The 22,411-nt window shown below is 42.5% G+C and overlaps 1 protein-coding gene across 1 annotated transcript in view; it reads right to left on the bottom strand.

Annotated features, from left to right (window-relative positions):
- Positions 1-19,707, bottom strand: part of LOC115117511 (mediator of RNA polymerase II transcription subunit 13-like) — a 126,180-nt gene extending 106,473 nt beyond the window's left edge. The window contains 1 exon segment of the mRNA XM_065017465.1: positions 19,625-19,707. Coding sequence (XP_064873537.1) covers positions 19,625-19,696 — 72 coding nt within the window. The 5' untranslated portion in view covers positions 19,697-19,707.
- Positions 19,708-22,411: the final 2,704 nt, after the last annotated feature.

Below are 22,411 nucleotides of genomic sequence, written 5' to 3'. Positions count from 1 at the left end.
TCCAGTGGGTCAGAAGATCACAAATAGTTGATTGTGCATAAAAACAGCTTGGGAAATTCCAGAAAACTATGAAATGGCATTAGAAGCGTCTGATAGGCTAATTGACATAATTTCAGTCAATTGAAGGTGTACCTGTGGATGTATTTCAAGGCCTACCTTCAAACTCAGTGCCTCTTTGCTTGACATCATGGGAAAATCAAAAGAAATCAGCCAAGACTTCAGAAAAACAATTGTAGACCTCCATAGGTCTGGTTCATCCTTGGGAGCAATTTCCAAACGCCTGAAGGTGCCACGTTCATCTGTACAAACAATAGTACGCAAGTATAAACACCAATGGACCATGCAGCCGTCATACCGCTCAGGAAGGAGACACGTTCTGTCTCCTAGAGATGAACGTACTTTGGTGCGAAAAGTGCAAATCAATCCCAGAACAACAGCCACTGCTCCAAAACCGCGAAACAAAAAAGCCAGACTACGGTTTGCAACTGCACATGGGGACAAAGATAGTACTTTTTGGAGAAATGTCCTTTGGTCTGATGAAACAAAAATAGAACTGTTTGGCCATAATGATCATCATTATGTTTGGAGGAAAAGGGGGGAGGCTTGCAAGCTGAAGAACACCATCCCAACCATGAAGCACGGGGGTAGCAGCATCATGTTGTGGGGGTGCTTTGCTGCAGGAGGGACTGGTGCAATTCACAAAATAGATGGCTTCATGAGGATGGAAAATTGTGAATATATTGAAGCAACATCTCAAGACATCAGTCAGGAAGTTAAAGCTTGGTCGCAAATGGGTCTTCCAAATGGACAATGACCCCAAGCATACCTCCAACGTTGTGGCAAAATGGCTTAAGGACAACAAAGTCAAGATATCGGAGTGGCCATCACAAAGCCCTGACCTCAATCCTATAGAAAATTTGTGGGCAGAACTTAAAAAGTGTTTCGCTACCCAAAACGTTTGACCCAAGTTAAACAATTTAAAGGCAATGCTACCAAATATTAATTGAGTGTATGTAAACTTCTGACCCACTGGGAATGTGATGAAAGAAATAAAACATGAAATGAATCATTCTCTCTACTATTATTCTGACATTTTACATTATTAAAATAAAGTGATGATCCTAACTGACCTAAGACAGGAAATTGTTACTAGGATTAAATGTCAGAAATTCTGAAAAACTGAGTTTAAATGTATTTGGCTCAGGTGTATGTAAACTTAGTACTTCACCTGTATATAGTACCAGTCAAAATTTGACACACCTACTCGTTGAAGGGTTTGTCCTTATTTTGACTATTTTCTACATCATTTAATAATAGTGAAGACATCAAAACGAATTGGAATGCATTTCAATTAACAGGTGTGCCTTGTTAATGGTTAATTTGTGAAATTTCTTACCTTCTTAATTTGAGCCAATCAGTTGTGTTGTGACAAGGTAGGGGTGGTATAGAGAAGATAGACCTATTTGGTAAAATATCAAGTCCATATTCTGTAAAGAACAGCTCAAATAAGCAAAGAGAAACGACAGTCCATCATTACTTTAACCTCTTGAAGCTAGGGGGCACTATTTTTATGTTTGGGAAAATAATGTTCCCAAAGTAAACGGCCTATTTCTCAGGACCAGATGCTAGAATATGCATATAATTGACAGATTATGATAGAAAACACTCTAAAGTTTTCAAAACATTTTGTCTGTGAGTTAAATAGAACTGATATTGCAGGCTAAAACCTGAGGAAAATCCAATCAGGAAGTGCCCCTGTTTTTGAAACCTCTCTGTTCTTAAGCATCCTGTAACGGCAGATTTCCTCCTCTTCGTCTGAAGAGGAGTAAGGATTGGACCAAGATGCGGCGTGGTAAGTGTCCATGACGATTTTAATAAGAAAAGCACTGAACACTATGAAATACAAAAACAATAAACGAATACGTGAAATAACCAAACCGAAACAGTACCGTGTGGCGACAAACACACACACGGAAACAAACACCCACAAACCAACAGTGAAACCCAGGCTACCTAAGTATGATTCTCAATAAGAGACAACTAACGACACCTGCCTCTGATTGAGAACCATACTAGGCCGAAACAGAAACCAAACATAGAAAAACAAACATAGACTGCCCACCCCAACTCACGCCCTGACCATACTAAATAAAGACAAAACAAAGGAAATAAAGGTCAGAACGTGACACATCCCTATTGCCCATTTAAAGGGATATCAACCAGATTATTTTTTCTATGGCTTCCCTAAGGTGTCAACAGCCTTTAGACATAGTTTCAGGCATTTATTTTGAAGAATGAGCGTGAACGACCACATTGCGGAAGTGGATAAGTGGGGGCTCTCAGAGTTGTGCGCAAAAGAGAAAGGCAGCCATTGTTACTCCCGGTCCTAGTGAAAAGCCAACTGTCCCGGTTGATATATTATCGAATAGATATTTGAAAAACACCCTGAGGATTGATTATAAAAACCGTTTGACATTTTTCTGTGGACAATATGGATATAATTTTGAATTTTTTGTCTGCGTTGTCGTGACCGCTCTTTCCGGTGGATTCCTGGGCATAAGGCACCAAACTAACGGAGGTATTTGGATATAAAATATATATATATATATAAAAAAACATTTGTTGTCTAACTGGGAGTCTCGTGAGTGAAAACATCCGAAGATCATCAAAGGTAAACAATTAATTTGATTGCTTTTCTGATTTTCGTGACCAAGTTACCTGATGCTAAGTGTACTTATTGTTTTGTCGAGCAATCGATAAACTTACACAAACGCTTGTATTGCTTTCGCTGTAAAGCATAATTTCAAAATCTGAGACGTCAGGTGGATTAACAAAAGGCTAAGCTGTGTTTTGCAATATTGCACTTGTGATTTCATGAATATGAATATTTTCTAGTAATATTATTTGACTGTTGCGCTACGCTATTCAGCGTTGCTGATGACAATTATACCGGATCCGTGATGGGTGGTTCAGAGAGGTTAAGACATGAAGGTCCGGAAAATGTCAAGAACTTTGAAAGTTTCTTCAAGTGCAGACGCAAAACCCATCAGGCTCTATGATGAAACTGGCTCTCATGAGGACCGCCACAAGAAAGGAAGATCCATAGTTACCTCTGCTACAGAAGATAAGTTCATTAGAGTTACCAGCCCAAATAAATGCTTCACGGAGTTCAAGTAACAGACACATCTCAAAATCAACCATTCAGAGGAGACTGCATGAATCAGGCCTTCACATGGTCAAATTGCTATAAAGAAACCACTGCTAAAGGACACCAATATGAAGAAGAGAATTGCTTGGGCCAGAAAACACGAGAACTGGACATTAGACCGGTGGAAATCTGTCCTTTGGTCTGATGAGCCAAAATTTTAGATTTTGGCCGTATCTTTGTGAGACGCAGAGTAGGTGAACGGATGATCTCTGCATGTGTGGTTCCATCCGTGAAGCATATAGGAGGTGCTTTGCTGGTGACACTGTCTGTGGTTTATTTAGAATTCAAGGCACAGTTACCCAGCATGGCTACCACAGCATTCTGCAGCGATACACCATCCCACCAGGTTTGCGCTTAAGTGGGACAATCATTTGTTTTTCAACAGGAGAATGACCCAACACACCTCCAGGCTGTGTAAGGGCTATTTGACCAAGAAGGAAAGTGATGGTGCAGCTTAGATAACCTGGCCTCCAAAATCACCCAACCTCAACCCAATTGAGATGGTTTGGAATGAGTTGGACTGCAAAGTGAAGGAAAAGCAGCCAACAAGTGCCCAGCATATGTGAGAATTCCTTCAAGACTGTTGGAAAAGCATTCCAGGTGAAGCTGGTTGAGAGAGCCAATGTGAGTAAAATATTTAAACGTGTTAACCCTCGCAAGGCTGCAGGCCCAGACGGCATCCCCAGCCGTGTCCTCAGAGCATGCGCAGACCAGCTGCCTGGTGTGTTTACGGACATATTCGATCAATCCTTATCCTAGGCTGCTGGGTTTTGTCCAACATGTCTCTGGACCCACTCACTGTCACAGTCATACGCTGGACCTAGTTTTGTCCCATGGAATAAATGTTGTGGATCTTAATGTTTTTCCTCATAATCCTGGACTATCGGACCACTATTTTATTACGTTTGCAATTGCAACAAATAATCTGCTCAGACCCCAACAAGGGACATCAAAAGTCGTGCTATAAATTCACAGACAACACAAAGATTCCTTGATGTCCTTCCAGATTCCCTCTGTCTACCCAAGGACGCCAGAGGACAAAAATCAGTTAACCACCTAACTGAGGAACTCAATTTAACCTTGCGCAATACCCTAGATGCAGTTGCACCCCTAAAAACTAAAAACATTTCCCATAAGAAACTAGCTCCCTGGTACACAGAAAATACCCGACCACTGAAGCAAGCTTCCAGAAAATTGGAACGGAAATGGCGCCACACCAAACTGGAAGTCTTCCGACTAGCTTGGAAAGACAGTACCGTGCAGTACCGAAGAGCCCTTACTGCTGCTCGATCATCCTATTTTTCTAACTTAATTGAGGAAAATAAGAACAATCGCAAAGCTAACTAAAAAGCAGCATTCCCCAAGAGAGGATGACTTTCACTTTAGCAGTGATAAATTCATGAACTTCTTTGAGGAAAAGATTATGATTATTAGAAAGCAAATTACGGACTCCTCTTTAAATCTGCGTATTCCTTCAAAGCTCAGTTGTCCTGAGTCTGCACAACTCTCCCAGGACCTAGGATCAAGAGAGACGCTCAAGTGTTTTAGTACTATATCTCTTGACACAATGATGAAAATAATCATGGCCTCTAAACCTTCAAGCTGCATACTGGACCCTATTCCAACTAAACTACTGAAAGAGCTGCTTCCTGTGCTTGGCCCTCCTATGTTGAACATAATAACCGGCTCTGTATCCACCGGATGTGTACCAAACTCACTAAAAGTGGCAGTAATAAAGCCTCTCTTGAAAAAGCCAAACCTTGACCCAGAAAATATAAAAAACTATCGGCCAATATCGAATCTTCCATTCCTCTCAACATTTTTAGAAAAGGCTGTTGCGCAGCAACTTACTGCCTTCCTGAAGACAAACAATGTATACGAAATGCTTCAGTCTGGTTTTAGACCCCATCATAGCGCTGAGACGGCACTTGTGAAGGTGGTAAATTACATTTTAATGGCATCGGACCGAGGCTCTGCAACTGTCCTCGTGCTCCTAGACCTTAGTGCTGCTTTTGATACCATCGATCACCACATTCTTTTGGAGAGATTGGAAACCCAAATTGGTCTACACGGACAAGTTCTGGCCTGGTTTAGATCTTATCTGTCGGAAAGATATCAGTTTGTCTCTGTGAATGGTTTGTCCTCTGACAAATCAACTGTAAATTTCGGTGTTCCTCAAGGTTCCGTTTTAGGACCACTATTGTTTTCACTATATATTTTACCTCTTGGGGATGTTATTCGAAAACATAATGTTAACTTTCACTGCTATGCGGATGACACACAGCTGTACATTTCAGTGAAACATGGTGAAGCCCCAAAATTGCCCTTGCTAGAAGCATGTGTTTCAGACATTAGGAAGTGGATGGCTGCAAACTTTCTACTTTTAAACTCGGACAAAACAGAGATGCTTGTTCTAGGTCCCAAGAAACAAAGAGATCTTCTGTTGAATCTGACAATTAATCTTAATGGTTGTACAGTCGTCTCAAATAAAACTGTGAAGGACCTTGGCGTTACTCTGGACCCTGATCTCTCTTTTGAAGAACATATCAAGACCATTTCAAGGACAGCTTTTTTCCATCTACGTAACATTGCAAAAATCAGAAACTTTCTGTCCAAAAATGATGCAGAAAAATTAATCCATGCTTTTGTCACTTCTAGGTTAGACTACTGCAATGCTCTACTTTCCGGCTACCAGGGTAAAGCGCTAAATAAACTTCAGTTGGTGCTAAATACGGCTGCTAGAATCCTGACTAGAACCAAAAAATTTGATCATATTACTCCAGTGCTAGCCTCTCTACACTGGCTTCATGTCAAAGCGAGGGCTGATTTCAAGGTTTTACTGCTAACCTACAAAGCATTACATGGGCTTGCTCCTACCTATCTCTCTGATTTGGTCCTGCCGTACATACCTACACGTACGCTACGGTCACAAGACGCAGGCCTCCTAATTGTCCCTAGAATTTCTAAGCAAACAGCTGGAGGCAGGGCTTTCTCCTATAGAGCTCCATTTTTATGGAACGGTCTGCCTACCCATGTCAGAGACGCAAACTCGGTCTCAACCTTTAAGTCTTTACTGAAGACTCATCTCTTCAGTGGGTCATATGATTGAGTGTAGTCTGGCCCAGGAGTGGGAAGGTGAACGGAAAGGCTCTGGAGCAACGAACCGCCCTTGCTGTCTCTGCCTGGCCGGTTCCCCTCTTTCCACTGGGATTCTCTGCCTCTAACCCTATTACAGGGGCTGAGTCACTGGCTTACTGGGGCTCTCTCATGCCGTCCCTGGAAGGGGTGCGTCACCTGAGTGGGTTGATTCACTGATGTGGTCATCCTGTCTGGGTTGGCGCCCCCCCCTTGGGTTGTGCCATGGCGGAGATCTTTGTGGGCTATACACAGCCTTGTCTCAGGATGGTAAGTTGGTGGTTGAAGATATCCCTCTAGTGGTGTGGGGGCTGTGCTTTGGCAAAGTGGGTGGGGTTATATCCTTCTGTTTGGCCCTGTCCGGGGGTGTCCTCGGATGGGGCCACAGTGTCTCCTGACCCCTCCTGTCTCAGCCTCCAGTATTTATGCTGCAGTAGTTTATGTGTCGGGGGGCTGGAGTCAGTTTGTTATATCTGGAGTACTTCTCCTGTCCTATTCGGTGTCCTGTGTGAATCTAAGTGTGCGTTCTCTAATTCTCTCCTTCTCTCTTTCTTTCTCTCTCTCGGAGGACCTGAGCCCTAGGACCATGCCCCAGGACTACCTGACATGATGACTCCTTGCTGTCCCCAGTCCACCTGGCCGTGCTGCTGCTCCAGTTTCAACTGTTCTGCCTTATTATTATTCGACCATTTATGAACATTTGAACATCTTGGCCATGTTCTGTTATAATCTCCACCCGGCACAGCCAGAAGAGGGCTGGCCACCCCACATAGCCTGGTTCCTCTCTAGGTTTCTTCCTAGGTTTTGGCCTTTCTAGGGAGTTTTTCCTAGCCACCGTGCTTCTACACCTGCATTGCTTGCTGTTTGGGGTTTTAGGCTGGGTTTCTGTACAGCACTTTGAGATATCAGCTGATGTACGAAGGGCTATATAAATAAATTTGATTTGATTTGCTGTTCCCACATGCTTCAAGAGGGCCACCATTGTTCCTGTTCCCAAGAAAGCTAAGGTAACTGAGCTAAATGACTATCGCCCCGTAGCACTCACTTCTATCATCATGAAGTGCTTTGAGAGACTAGTCAAGGATCATATCACCTTCACCCTGCCTGACACCCTAGACCCACTCCAATTTACTTACCACCCCAAAAGGTCCACAGACGACGCAAGCATGTAAGAATGCTGTTCAACATTTAACACCACAGTACCCTCAAAACTCGTCATTAAGCTCGAGATCCTGGGTCTCGACCCCGCCCTGTGCACCTGGGTCCTGGAGTTCCTGATGGGCCACCCCCAGGTGGTGTGGGTAGGTAACAACATCTCCACCCGCTGATCCTCAACACTGGGGCCCCACAAGGGTGCGTGCTCAGCCCTCTTCTGTACTCCATGTTCACCCATCACTGCGTGGCCATGCACGCCTCCAACTCAATTATCAAGTTTGCAGACGACACTACAGTGGTAGGCTTGATTACCAACAAGGACGAGATGGCGTACAGGGAGGAGGTGAGGGCTCGGAGTGTGGCGTCAGGAAAATAACCTCAATGTCAACAAAACAAAGGAGATGATTGTGGACTTCAGGAAACAGCAGAGGGAGCAGCCCCCTATCCACATCGACGGGACAGTAGTGGAGAAGGTGGAAAGTTTTAAGTTCCTTGGCGTACACATCACGGACAAACTGAAATGGTCCACCTACACAGACAGAGTGGTGAAGAAAGCGCAGCAGCGCCTCTTCAACCTCAGGAGGCTGAAGAAATTTGGCTTGTCACCAAAAACACTTTTACAGATGCACAATCGAGAGCACCCTGTCGGGCTGTATCACCGCCTAGTACGGCAACTTCTCCGCCCACAATCGTAAGGCTTTCCAGAGGGTAGTGAGGTCTGCACAACGCATCACCGGGGGCAAACTACCTGCCCTCTGTGACACCTACAGCACCCGATGTCACAGGAAGGTCAAAAAGATCATCAAGGACAACAACCACCCGAGCCACTGCCTGTTCACCCCGCTATCATCCAGAAGGCGAGGTCAGTGCAGGTACATCAAAGCTGGGACCGAGAGACTGAAAAACAGCTTCTATCTCAAGGCCATCAGACTGTTAAACAGCCATCACTAACATTGATTGGCTGCTGCCAACATAGTGACTCATCTCTAGCCACTTTAATAATGAAAAATTGATGTAATAAATGTATCACTATCCACTTTAAACAATTCCACTTTATATAATGTTTACATACCCTACATTACTCATCTCATATGTATATACTGTACTCTATACCATCTACTGCATCTTGCCTATGCCGTTCGGCCATCGCTCATTCATATATTTTTATGTACATATTCTTATTAATTCCTTTACACTTTTAAGTTCATAAGGCAGTTGTTGAGAAATTGTTAGGTTAGATTACTTGTTAGATATTACTGCATGGTTGGAACTAGAAGCACAAGAATTTCGCTACACTCACATTAACATCTGCTAACCATGTGTATGTGACAAATAACATTTGATTTGATTTGATTCGATTTGAGAATGCCAATAGTGTGCAGAGTGATCATCAAGGCAAAGGATGGCTACTTTTAAGAATCTCAAGTATAAAATATATATTGATTTGTATAACACTTTTTGGGTTACTACATGATTCCATATATGTTATTTGATAGTTTTGATGTCTTCACTATTCTTTCACAATATTCTATTCAATGTAGAAAATCTTTAAAAAATTAAGAAAAAACCTTGATTGAGTAGGTGTGTCCAAACTGTTGACTGGTACTGTATGTGTCAGTATACAGACAGGTGAATGACTATACTACAGTGTTTGTGTTCAGGTATCAACCAATACAATATCCTGCAAAAGGGTCAAACAGAAGACACTCGACATCTGGTTGTAATCAAACACATATGGGAGTCAAAGCGTCTCCTCTGGTGAACCTTTGACACACACATAGCTGAAATTGCAAGTAGCGGCCAGAGTCAGACACATAACTTTGTGAGGATAAAAGTCAGGCACATACAGTACAGACACAGTAAGACACTGTAGATGTTACATGTAGTGTGTTGGACTCACTATATAGAGCCTCAGCAAACCAGCACAACTCAGTAAGGTGATAGTGAACCTACTGTATACAGCCTTAACACACAACCCAATAGAAAACCCATAGACTCTAAACAGGAGACAAATAACAACAGGGAAACCCCCATAATATAATTACAAGGTTTCTGCACAGACAGGAAAGCACAGTTGACTCAATCTACACCTTTGAGGTCAGCGGCAGACAGAAAGGCGAAGCCACAAGAGTTCTTGTGGAGTGAGAAAACATTCACATTATTGTCCTGCCTTAACAACTTGGGGTGTTGGGGAATAGCTTCACGAGTAATAATGAATGGATTGTTTGTATTTGACCTCCATGTCGCAAATGTAATTTTTCCTCTAGACTGATACACATACACACACACACACTAGTGCAAGGCACTGCAATAGCAAGATTGTAATAGAAATTGGGAGAAAAAAAGGGGAGAAAATACACACAAAAAACAAATAGACGTACATTGACGCACAAGGTCATGCATGACAGCATAGGCAGAGACATGACTGTATAGTGGGCAGAGCACTTCCTTCTAGGATTGGGAGGCATCCAGATTTTCATATCGTCATACCATCCTTCTCTCAGCCCGGGATTTATGGTATTATCGGCGTGGTACACAGAGGGGTGTCAAAAAAATGCAAAAAAGACCATTGGGCGTCTAATACCAGAATGCTAACAAGTAATTTGCAAAAGTAATAAAACAAATTCATTGCAGGCTGCCAGCTAAATATGCTAACGAGCGCAAATGAAAATAAACTAATTGCAAATACAGGCAATCTAGCTCATAAAGTTATACATATATAGGTATGAGCTACCGAATGTCATTTTTGGTGAGTTTGACATTTACAAGCGAACAGGAACGAGAGACATCGTGCAAATGGTCAAAGTTTTGACGCATGCAGTACTGGCTCTCCGGCAGCATGTCTACATACTGTGTCTGTTGTGAGTCTAGAGTCGCTAGGGCAACGGCTTGCCTGCTTGGAGAAGAGGGTAGAGGAGCAGACGGCCAAGAATTGAGAAGAGTAAAAACGCAAGGAAATCAAGATAACAGTGGCAGCTGTACAAATAACTCCCCCAAAGGGCTTTTACTTCTCAAACACGGCAGAAAGCTAAAACAATATGATGCCCCGTCACCTTATTAATTTAGCCACTTACTTAGATAGCAAGTTAAAGGGGTTGTATTAATGCAAAATTCTGTGTTTTTCACGCAGGAAAAAAAGATTAAAACACGTAAGAAATATCTTGCTGGAGTTTTGTAAACACAGATCTAAAATGCTTCTTAATGTAACTTCTGCTCGGCATCAGACTCATTTTGTGCTTCAGTTGCCCTTCTAAACTATGATGAGAATTCACAAACAGGGCATTCAATCAGCAGACAGATACTCCAACTGATATGTAGCTTCTTTTCTCCAGTACTACGGTGAAATGCAATATTAAAGCAGAACATTAAGAAATATAGCTGGCTACATTCTTTCTATGATAGACCTAAACATTAGAAATATGATGGCCATGCATCATTTTAGCAAAAAAAAGACCTTGCTTCTTAATTTTAAGCTCATTTACGTGTGGCTGCCAGCCAAATAGAGTTGCCCTTCTGTTGTCATCTGATAAAAATGGAGCTATTTTCATACTAACTAACTTTGGAAGTATGCTTGGGGTCATTGTCCATTTGGAAGACCCATTTGCGACCAAGCTTTAAATGTAACTTAACAAACCATAGTCTGGCTTTTTTATGGCGGTTTTGGAGCAGTGGCTTCTTCCTTGCTGAGCGGCCTTTCAGGTTATGTCGATATAGGACTCGTTTTACTGTGGATATAGATACTTTTGTACCTGTTTCCTCCAGCATCTTCACAAGGTCCTTCACAAGGTCAATCTGGGAATGATTTTCACTTTTTGCACCAAAGTACGTTCATCTCTTGGAGACAGAACGTGTCTCCTTCCTGAGTGGTATGATGGCTGCGTGGTCCCATGGTGTTTATACTTGCGTACTACTGTTTGTACAGAAGAACATGGTCACTTCAGGCATTTGGAAATTGCTCCCAAGGATGAACCAGACTTACTGAGGTGTACAATTATTTTTCTGAAGTCTTGGCTGATTTCTTTTGATTTTCCCATGATGTCAAGCAAAAGAGGCACTGGGTTTGAAGGTAGGCCTTGAAATACATCCACAGGTACACCTTCAATTGACTCAAATGAGGTCAATTAGCCTATCAGAAGCTAAAGCCATGACATAATTTTCTGAAATGTTCCAAGCTGTTTAAAGGCACAGTCAACTTAGTGTATGTAAACTTCTGACCCACTGGAATTGTGATACAGTGAATTATAAGTTAAATAGTCTGTCTGTAAACAATTGTTGGGAAAATTACTTGTATCATGCACAAAGTAGATGTCCTAACAGACTTGCCAAAACTATAGTTTGTCAACAAGAAATTTGTGGAGGTTGAAAAACGAGTTTTAATGACTCCAACCTAAGTGTACGTAAACTTCCAACTTCAACTGTATATATTTACAAAAATATATATTGGGGGATTGAAAATGATGCAGACAATTGCATTGATGGAAGCTACAATCTAGCTGCAATATTAAACCTGATCTACCCCATAGAACAATTAAAAATAAATCATTTTATTTTGTAATCAGTGACAGAAACATAAAGCACAGAGTAACCTGGAGTTCTCAAGGAGCCCAGAGGACGTCACTGTACACTCTGACTTACTATCAACACCCCATGCTATCTCTTCCATCTGAATGTTAAGTTCAGCTTAGCAAACAGCTTGACTTTCTAAAAACTCACTTACTATCAAAGCCTTTTAGTCTTTACGAATGTGGGTCACTTGAACAAGTGGGTCTCCTCACCAGTTAGAAGATGGGAACCTGGTATTAAAGCGTCTCATGCTGAAAGATGAAAGAGTGGAACAGAGGTGCCACTCTGGGATTCTTGTAGCAACGTAAGAGCAATAGAGTTGGACAGAGGAGAGCACTTTAGGCAATTGAGAGACAGCTTATATCAGCAGCTTTACCGATCACAGCTTCTGTGAAACACTTTCTGTCAGGGTGGCATTTACAGCCCGTCAAATATCTGAAGACACTTGACATGCTGCCAATATTTGGGGTTTGTTCAAAAGACGGTACTGGAGACATGACTCACGTATCATCCCAAAATCCTCTACAGCAAACGAGTCAAATCCATTTAGCTCAAATTCCAAAACTCTTCTGAAATTCAAGTCATAAATAGATTTCACATATATTTTTTATTTTTATTATTGCTCAGCTCCTGAACTGATTTGAATTGGAAACTGAAATTACCTCAACCCTTGAAACCAGCCTGTTTCACAGTAGCCCAGTGTTGAAAAATGTAACTACCATGAAAACCAGAAAGAATCTCTTTTCCATACGAGGCATGGTGGATGACTCTGGAAATGCTGAGAGCCTTCGAGAAATCAGAACAGGCTAAATCCCCCTTCTTCAGTTAGCAATTGAAATCAAATGAAATCATATTACTGCCTGCTTTTCCCCCTCTGGCATTTTACAGTGCACAGGGACCTCTGCACATAACAGCATAGCAGAGGGGACAAGAGAGGGACACAAAAGCACAAAAACAGGTGCAGAAAATGGCCACTAGGGCTCTCAGAACTGAACAGGTGATTTTATTCTGCCCTCTGCCGGCACCTTTACAAGGCCCTACAAAGGAAGGGGCGTCTTGATCGTGTGTCTGTTGTAGGAATCGGCCCTGGGAGGCAGGCAAGCCAAGTCACCTAATTAGAGCTGTAACCCTCCCCGGGGCAGAGTGACAGACGCGCCTGCGCCTGCCAATCAGCTGTGGCTCAAACTGCAGAGAGCTAAAATGAACCTCTCACCTGATGCAATGGGAGGGGGGGCGGGACATGACAAGGGGGAAGACCAATGAAGACAGGTGTTTGGTGTTTGTTGTTTGTTGTGAGACAACGCTGACAAGATCCCACTCCAATGGCAAACAAAGACATGGAGACATGCTGTTGGGTTTTCTCTTAAATGGAGGACCAACCTAAAACAGTGGCCCTGCTTAACGTGTATTATTAATGGACAAATAAATAAACCAGTCCCTCCATTACCAGCCGTGTGTCTCCAGTGCAACTTAATTAACTGTGACAGACCCGAAGAAATACACCAGGAAAAAAAGAGGGAAGTAAAACAGTTGCTAGGCAACATACAACATCTGTAAGACTTCAGCAACTTATTCAATTTTCGAGATTCTGTCTCCAGGGTTACGGCGGAAAGATAACGTTTCAAGCAGTTTAGGGGTCTTTTCTTACAAAGGGATGTAATTCTCCATCTCTCCCGTCCCCTCCTCCCTCTCCAGTAACACCTCCATTGTCTGCTACCATGCACCTGGAATGCACAGACTCGGATTCAAATGTAAATCATTACTATATCCAGCATATAGTGCATGTCAGGAAAGCCCCTGACTTACCAGAAGCAACACATTCATATCCAACCACTAGATTAGTCTGAAGCTTATGACTGTGCGTTTGTTATGAACAATTTTACATTATGCAGATGTACTTACTTTACTGAGCACTAGCAGGGGGCAGCAGAAGTGTGTAAAGCTATTAAATTGGACAAATGCAAATAAAAGTCTGACATATGATATAAATAATTGGACGTAGCCTACGTAATTAAAAGTGAATTCAATTGTAAAGACTTCAGAACAAAAACAAGTCCTATGTCCATGCATTCAACTTGACTTGCTTCATTATTCTAAGTAAAGTCAATCTCAGTTAGAACAACAGAAGCAGACATCAGTAACCCTCCTCCCTCTGTCTGCAGTGCTGGCAGTACAGAACCCTGCAGTAACTTTACCCTGACACCAAGTGGGAGTGGCAGCATGGAGAGCCCTTCAAAGAGATGAATCAGAGAAGTGACTGCACTGACTGACTGCCTTGACTTCCAGGCTCTCACCACATCTTAACACAGCCAAACATGACCTTAAAATACCACTCCTATTCCCTCAGGGCTGCTTCTCTTACAGATACAACAGCTTGTCTTGTTCATAACACAACATCTGGGACTCAATATGCACTGCATGATTAGTCATGGTTGACTACTGTATATTGACAAAAACATGTCTCCATATCATATTGGAAATCTCATCCCCAGTGTTGGCCAGGGCTGAGATGAGCGGTGCAAATGTTCATTACCATGTGAAAAGGCCGGATGTCGGCTAATTCAAGATGAGAGCACACTTGTGGCAGCAGCATGGCGCAAATCAATACCCTGCAATGGTTATCAAATCAACAATCTGGACCTAGAGTGTTTGTTTACGAGAGGGGTAATTTCTCAATAAAACATGACCGCATGCTGATTAGAATTCACTAACGCACAACAACAAGTATTTAGAATAGCCATTCTATTCCAGACACTTTTGCTTTAAACCAGCCTTTAACTTGAGTATAACTGTTATTGAATCTCAGCCAACTACTCTATCGGTTAAGCTGTCAGACGAAAAGAACACATACCAGCTGAGAGAGATAGCTCCTTTACAAGGAAAAGCTCTCGCTATCAAGATCGTTGGGTCAATTATGGTAATTACAAAGGGATTTTCAGTGCTGCAGTAACAAAGACCACAACGTCTGTATGACATCTCCGGAGCATCTCTGGAAGACACCTAATCCTCTCACAATCACAGCGTGTTTATCTCCAAAGGAAGCTTTAAAACACAGTGTCAAATTTACATATGAGAAATCGCATTATGGAAATCATGATAACATATTTACAAAAGTCAGCGTTGTGGTGGAAAAACCGAGTGGTGAAATTATATTAAGTTGTGTGAAAAAGAGTGTGAGGGAAAAACTCAACGTGTCACTGGAACAGTTGGAGTCCCTGTAATGGAGATAAAGACGGCAGCCCTGAATGAGGAGAGCCACAATGCTAGACATCCCCTCAGTAGCAGCCACGGCAGCGGCCTCTCTACAGCTCATTCCTGCCAATTCCCCTTTCCCACTCTCCCCTCTGTCGCCCTAAATGCAGGAACACCAGAGGGCTAAGAATAGCACACAGCTGGCACTGCAGGACTTACATATTTCACACTCAAGCCACAGTGCTCCAAAATATCTCCCCCCTACCCCATCCCATGCTGTCCCCATCTCTGTCCCCATCCCTGTCCCACTTCAGGACCAGGGTGGCTCCCTGTCCCTTCTCTTGTATCCGTACTTCACCTCTCTGGCAGGGCCGAGACAGGTCCTGCTCAGACAAGATCCATGGCTCACCACCCAGGATTTATATCAGGGGATTGGTAGCGAAGAGAGGCCTCTTTCTCTGCCCTCCCCTCCCTCAATCATTGTGCCTCGCCCCCTTGGGAAGCGACAAGGCTCGTTAATAGATCGATTTGTAGTGGAGTAATTTATTGGGCCCAAGGTGTGTGTGTGTGTGTGTGTGTGTGTGTGTGTGTGTGTGTGTGTGTGTGTGTGTGTGTGTGTGTGTGTGTGTGTAGGGGGGGGGTAAGTGGGTCTGTGTTTAGCTAAGGATGTTATCCCTGAAGGATGATATAGAGGGACCAACCCCTACTGAGTTGAGCCCTGTTGCGTTGACAGGGATCCCCATGCAGTGACAGAGGGAGATTAGCCAGCTCCCCAAACAGCCTCTCCAGGTGAGACCTGCACTAACTGTCACTACGCTAGCAGGGAGACCAGCCAAAGAGGGCTGGAGGAGGTTGTGTTTTGGCTACTAGAGCCCTGAGAGATAGAGCTATAGCTGGCCAGATGGAGAAAGACCACAGGGCATTGGACTGGAGATCTAGAGTTGGCGTCCCAGAAACCCTGGCTGGATACTCTTTTAGTCATTAAAGGACAAGGTCCCGGTTAGGCATGTAGTAGTAATCCTTCAACATTTGAATACTGGCCACTAATATAGCTCCTTCTGAGCAGGCACACTAAGTTACCTAAATATAGTGGGCCCTCCTGTTCAATTGTATTACACAGCCCATTTCTTATTTTACTCCCCTCTCTCTCGATCTTTCGCGGTTGGTTATCATTATACATGCATGGAGCTCTATTGGAATACAGTTTGTCTAATGAGCACCTCTTAGCTGATCACATTATAACTCCACTTGACGACACTTAATTACCAGTGTTTCACTCCCCGCAGCCCTGTCTGGGGGACAGGAGAACTCTTTTAATTAAAGCAAGAGAATCCAACCTGTTTGTACACGCGTACATGTCCCTGTGTGTATGTCCTAGTGTGTTTGTGAATATTTTTATGAGTATAATATGATATGTTTTTGTGTGTTTTTGCAAGCTTGTCTCTGTGTTTGCTTCCCCCTGTGTGTGTGTTAGGAGGAATGTGTGTGCACACGCTGATGCTCCCTGCATCATAGGCTGTGCGCTCCTTGCGTTTCATATTTCAGCAGTGACTCGGGCATGAGTCATTGTAAAGAACCTGCCCAGCCTACAGAGTTACGGCCATGCTCTCTCTTTCTTTCTCTCAAATGGGCTGAGGCTAGTGCTCAGGAAATGCACATCAAACATAATACTTTCCTAAAAGGAAAACAGATTCCCCATGCTCCGCTCACTCTCTCACTCTCAAACCACTTTTTTTCCCCCAGCAATAGAAAGAGACACATTCTTCTGCTTCAAACAAGACTGCTTAACTTCTGTCTTCATCCCTCTTTCCTATGCTCCTAGCTTCCCAGTTCATTTCTTCTCTGAGATATCCGTTTTTTCTGTCCTACCAGCTATTCATGATGCTGAGATGAATGTGAAAGAGATGTGTCTAGCGGTTGGGCCGAAAGTTTGCTCATTTGAATCCCGAACCAACTAGGTGAAAAGTCTGTCGATGTGCCATTGAGCAAGGCACCTAAACATAATTGCTCATGTAAGTCGCTCTGGATAAGCGTGTCTGCTAAATGACTCAAATGTAAATGTGAAATGTCTCACAGTGCAATCGAAATAGGTTGGCAGTAATCTGTTTTTAATAAAGACATGCTGCCTAGTACTATACTTGTTTTGTTTTATTGACGTGATAACGTAGTAAATAATTCGGACAAGGTTACTGCACAGTGGAATTCTGCTCAGCAGTCTGTCAGAAAAGGGCTTTCACTGGTAAAGCACCCTGAGACCGAGGTGTGAAAATATTTAACCATGACTTATCTAAAGAAAATTGTCACCCATGTAAACACAATCAGACAAGTGACAAATACGATTGTACACAATAGCCATAATATAAGTATTAGTAGTAATATAATAGCAATAGCATATGAAAAGATAACTCTAAAATTGCAGCTTTTCTATTTGACCTTAACATTCTGGAGTGAGTGATCTCCCCATCTCTCTCCCTCCTTAACAAGCCACTGGTTGGTTTGTCATTAGTGTTCATCTGACTCTGACTATCTAACAGTCATCACAGTGACTAACTGCACAACAAGCAGACGTAGCTCTTCTCCCTCACCTTTCTAAAGCTGTTTACACAGATAGAGGGGGCATGTAGCCTTGCCAGCCCTCTGCACAGCATGATAATGGAGGGGGGAGTCTTTTGGAGGGAAAACACCGTGCTTAGAAAGTTGACGAAAACATAATCACTGTTTTACTCTGTTTCCACAGCTGCGCTGAGAGAGAGCCTGACAGAGGAGCTCTGTTGACTACACTAAAAGCACTGAGATTTGATCGGATTAAATTCATGTATACCAACAGAGAGCAGTAAATCAATCAGGAGGGCTTTTCTGAATTTGCGCGGCATGGGATAAAACTCCCGCAAAGGTTTCCCTCCTCTCCACCAACACTCGCTGGCTGAATTGGTGGAATGGCTCACCTGCTGCCACAAACCCTCACAAACCACACTGAGAGCTTGACTGAAACAGTGCCGTGTCAGAGGCATACTGCAGCTATAGTTGAACATGACTACCAGCATCATAATCTAAAACGCCCCCAAGAACCCTATTGTTGTTGTGGCTCCAGACCCCATGCCCAAACTCAATCCAATCCACATGCCTTTAGTGCATGGGGCAGCAGGTAGCCTAGTGGTTAGAGCATTGGGCCAGTAACCAAAAGGTTGCTAGACTGAATCTCAGAGTTGACAAGGTAAAAGAAAATCTGTTGTTCTGCAACTGAACAAGGCAGTTAATCCACCGTTCCTAGCCCGTCATTGTAATTAAGAATTTGTCCTTAACTGACTTGCCTAGTTAAATAAACGTTAAATAAAAAATGTATAAAGTTAACTCAGTAAGTGCAAGGTCTCCCTCAGTGAAAAACAATGTTGAGGAAAGTTTGGGATATGGAAGATTGGAATAGCTTCAAGGCAATAACAGAAAACTTGTGAATTCCGCTAATGCATGTAAGATGAGAGGTTTGTTTGGTGATCCGAGCAAAAAGTTGCATATATTCTACCAATAATGACTTTGAAAGTGGACATTCTGTTGTCAACTTGAGAGATGCTACTGTCTGACAGACATGCTCATGTTTCCCTTATAGTACGCAACACATGAATTCACCTCCACTTTGAGCAGGGGGTTAAGGGTTTAATAACTTGTGTTTGGATGCCTCTCGTTTCACATCAATCCAGATATACAAATTACCCTTCTGTGTCTTCACCTGCTACTGTTGAATGCTCTGTTGTTTGAGCAGTAGCCTATGCATCGCTACAATTATACAATTATTTGCTGAACATAAAGATATGCCTTGCATTTTCCCTCCAACTCAAAAAATGAGTGAGAGGTTACAGTGGAAAGGCTCTTTCCAAATCAGTTGTTGAGAAGTGAAGTTAGGGGAAAGTGTTCCAAATTTGAGTATACACCTTAAAAAGCTTATTCTTCATTATTTCGGTCTGTCTTGATTTTGAAGTAGGCCTATGTCTGCTAGTTCAATGTGTCTTTACACAATGTCACAAAACTATGCTGCCTGACATAATTTGGATAATTTAAAATAAATTATAGACCTACAAATTAGTGTAACAAGAATAATAAACGGACAATATTACTATTTATGAGGCTGCATATATTTGAACAGGCTACAAAACAATGTGGTCTTAAAGCCTCTAAAGTAGTATCTATTATCATAACACGTTTAGTGATAAAATATGGTCGTTTTCCCGGCCCAGTAGCTCGAGTTAATGATTGGCTAATAACAGCACCGACAATTGGTTCACCTTTGTACCGTGAGTGCAGATCTAAGCGTGCCTACTACCGTATCACGCCTCGTTCGTGTGTCTTTATGTGCACCCATTATTTGTTTTACTGTACCAGAGAGAAGAGGTTGGAGTGGCAGTCTTCAAGGCTTGCCCCGTTAGCCACCCAATTCGCTGCCGTAGTCATAATCGTCCGCCGTTCGGGTCGTCAGTACTGGGCATGTCGAAATCCTTGATCGGTAACAAGACCGAGCAGTGGTGGCAAATCGGTTCCCTTACAAGTATGCCACACCACCGCCAAAACACGGGTAATTGTCTAACAGATCAATGGCTAACCTTAAGTAGCCCAAATATTTTGTCAACTGTCATAAAAAAATAACCCGGCTGAACAGAGGGTGTACTCAAAGAAAGGATTCTAAATATATCAATAACCCCCTTTGATTGTATAGCCTGCCAAAACGAATGGTTTGTTTTTGTACATCCAAGTGTGTTCGCAGATCAGAACATTGTTACTGTCCAGCTCAGGCGATCCAAACCTGATCATTTTCAAACGCAGAAAGCATGTAGGCTAGGCTAAAATGTATCCGTGTCTTAATCCATGGAGAGAAATGTCCATCCGTGTCCATGCCAGTCTTTCCGATGATACTTTAATGATTAAATAATAGTGTAATCCATGCGAAGTAGAGCTATTATTTTCTTCCTGAGCGCAAAAATCCATCAAAATGTGTGGTTAGTCCGAAAACTTCTTATAGAAAAACGCTGTAGTTTATTACGCGTGTATTATCCACTGATTAAACACTACTAAATGGACCGTTTAGGTGTCGAAGACAAGTCTGTTGCAAATTGCATGCAAGAAATCTGAATTCGATTCCGTCAGCCCCCACAAGGCAAGCTGATGCACCAGTTGTGATAGTTTTCGAGAATTGCATGAGCTATTAATAGCTTTCTTTCTTAACACCACCGTTCCCCTCACAATGTAGCCTACCACATACAACAGGCAACTGTGAACAGGAATGTTTCATCCTTGTTTCACTTTGCAAATAACGTCAGACTGCAGACAAGCGAGGCTAAAAAATAAAGCTTGCTCTTTCGTCGGGTAATCCAAGGTGGACCGCAAGAGAGTTGATGGTCTCGCAACCAAAAAGGCTATTAAATGTGTCAATTTTAAATGTTTTCGTATTCTTCATCGGAAAAAAAAGTATGCTCCGTCCAACAGCAGGGAAACGGCAGCAGCAGACCGAGGTTAAAAAAAGATCCTTCCTTCCTTTCTGTTTTATATCATTACGAAATGTCCTCCCAGTCTCCCAACAATTAACTGTAGACCTTAAAATATTTATTTAGCTTGAAATAACAGTAGATGCAATAATGTATCCAAGAAAACGTTGATAATCCAGCAATGGTAACAATCCTTATCTGACGTTATGATGATCAAATAAATGTTTCACGCTGGTCAGGAGTCCAGTCTCGTTATCTCCCTTTAAAAAACATACCTTTTTTAAAAAACGTGTTCCCTCTTAAGGCAAGATTTATGATTGATTAAAATTAATCAATTAAAACGTCGATTATATGCGATGTTTCTCATCAAGGAATTCAGAAGCAGAAGAATCCCTTTCCAGGCATTGTTTATGTCTCAGTCAGTGTCTTTTCTGTAATATTCGTATGAAAGCGTATGTGAGTAGGCTATGTATAAATATGTGTGGCTCACTCTGTGTGTGTATGTGAGCGTGCTTACGCGAACAGCCGCTAGCAGCGTCGTGCACTATCTGCCAGCCCACCACGCATAGCAATGTAATGGCGGCCGGCAGTTTACGAGAGACTCGCTTTCCCATTTGGCCAAGTACAGTCCTCACGTGATCAAAGCAAGGGATTACAGCACTGTTTAGAATCTTTGATACAGGCTTTGATGCGACGCTAGAGGCGCCAGTGGCTTTCACTAACAATCAGCTGTCATCGAAGCACATCACACATCATCTCCCTAACTGTTACAGTATAGGCTATTGACCAGAGTGTTACATTGTTACATTGTTACACCGAACAATATAAAACAATATAACTGTGTTGTCATGTGTTTCTGCCTTGTTATGTTGTTGTCTTAGTTCTCTCTTTATGTAGGGTTGTGTCTCTCATGTTGTGATGTGTCTTTTGTCCTATATTTATGTTGTATTTATTTATTTATTTTAATCCCAGGCCCCGTCCACGCAGGAGGCCTATTGCCTTTTGGTAGGCCATCATTGTAAATAGGAATTTGCTATTAACTGACTTGCCGAATTAAATAAAGGTTAAATAAAATAAATAAATAACTGGTGAAGTAAATGTATCAATGGAATTATTACCAGGCCTACACATGTTATTATTACATCACAGTTGCATTTCCTTCATTGTTAAATGGTAATAGATTGTTGCATTATGATTATTACATAATGTAACCAGTCATATCTACAGTGACCCCAGGGCCAGGGGATGTCATAATCAATGACATCCATGAGAGTGTCACAGCAAGTGTCACTACACCTGGTCATCTTTCCTTTTTTTTTGCCCTCAGAGCAGCCTCAATTCATCGGGGCATGGACTCTACAAGGTGGCGAAAGTGTTCCACAGGGATACTGGGCCATGTTGACTCCAATGCTTGTCAAGTTGGATTGATGTCCTTTAGGTGGTGGACCATTCTTGATACACACTGGAAACTGTTGAGTGAAAAACCCAGCAGCGGTGCAGTTCTGCACACAAACCTGTGCGCCTGGCACCTACTACCATACCCCGTTCAAAGGCACTTAAATATTTTGTCTTGCCCATTCACCCTCTGAATTGCACACATACACAATCCATATCTTAATTGGCTTAAAAATCTGTCTAAAAAGTCTAAGGGGGGGTTCTACTAAACTGACATGCAGAATTGTTTTAA

This window comes from Oncorhynchus nerka, linkage group LG4 (assembly GCF_034236695.1).
Source record: "Oncorhynchus nerka isolate Pitt River linkage group LG4, Oner_Uvic_2.0, whole genome shotgun sequence".
Taxonomy (NCBI): domain Eukaryota; kingdom Metazoa; phylum Chordata; class Actinopteri; order Salmoniformes; family Salmonidae; genus Oncorhynchus; species Oncorhynchus nerka.
Note: the sequence above shows the minus strand (reverse complement) of the source record. Positions and strands in the feature narration are given on the sequence as shown.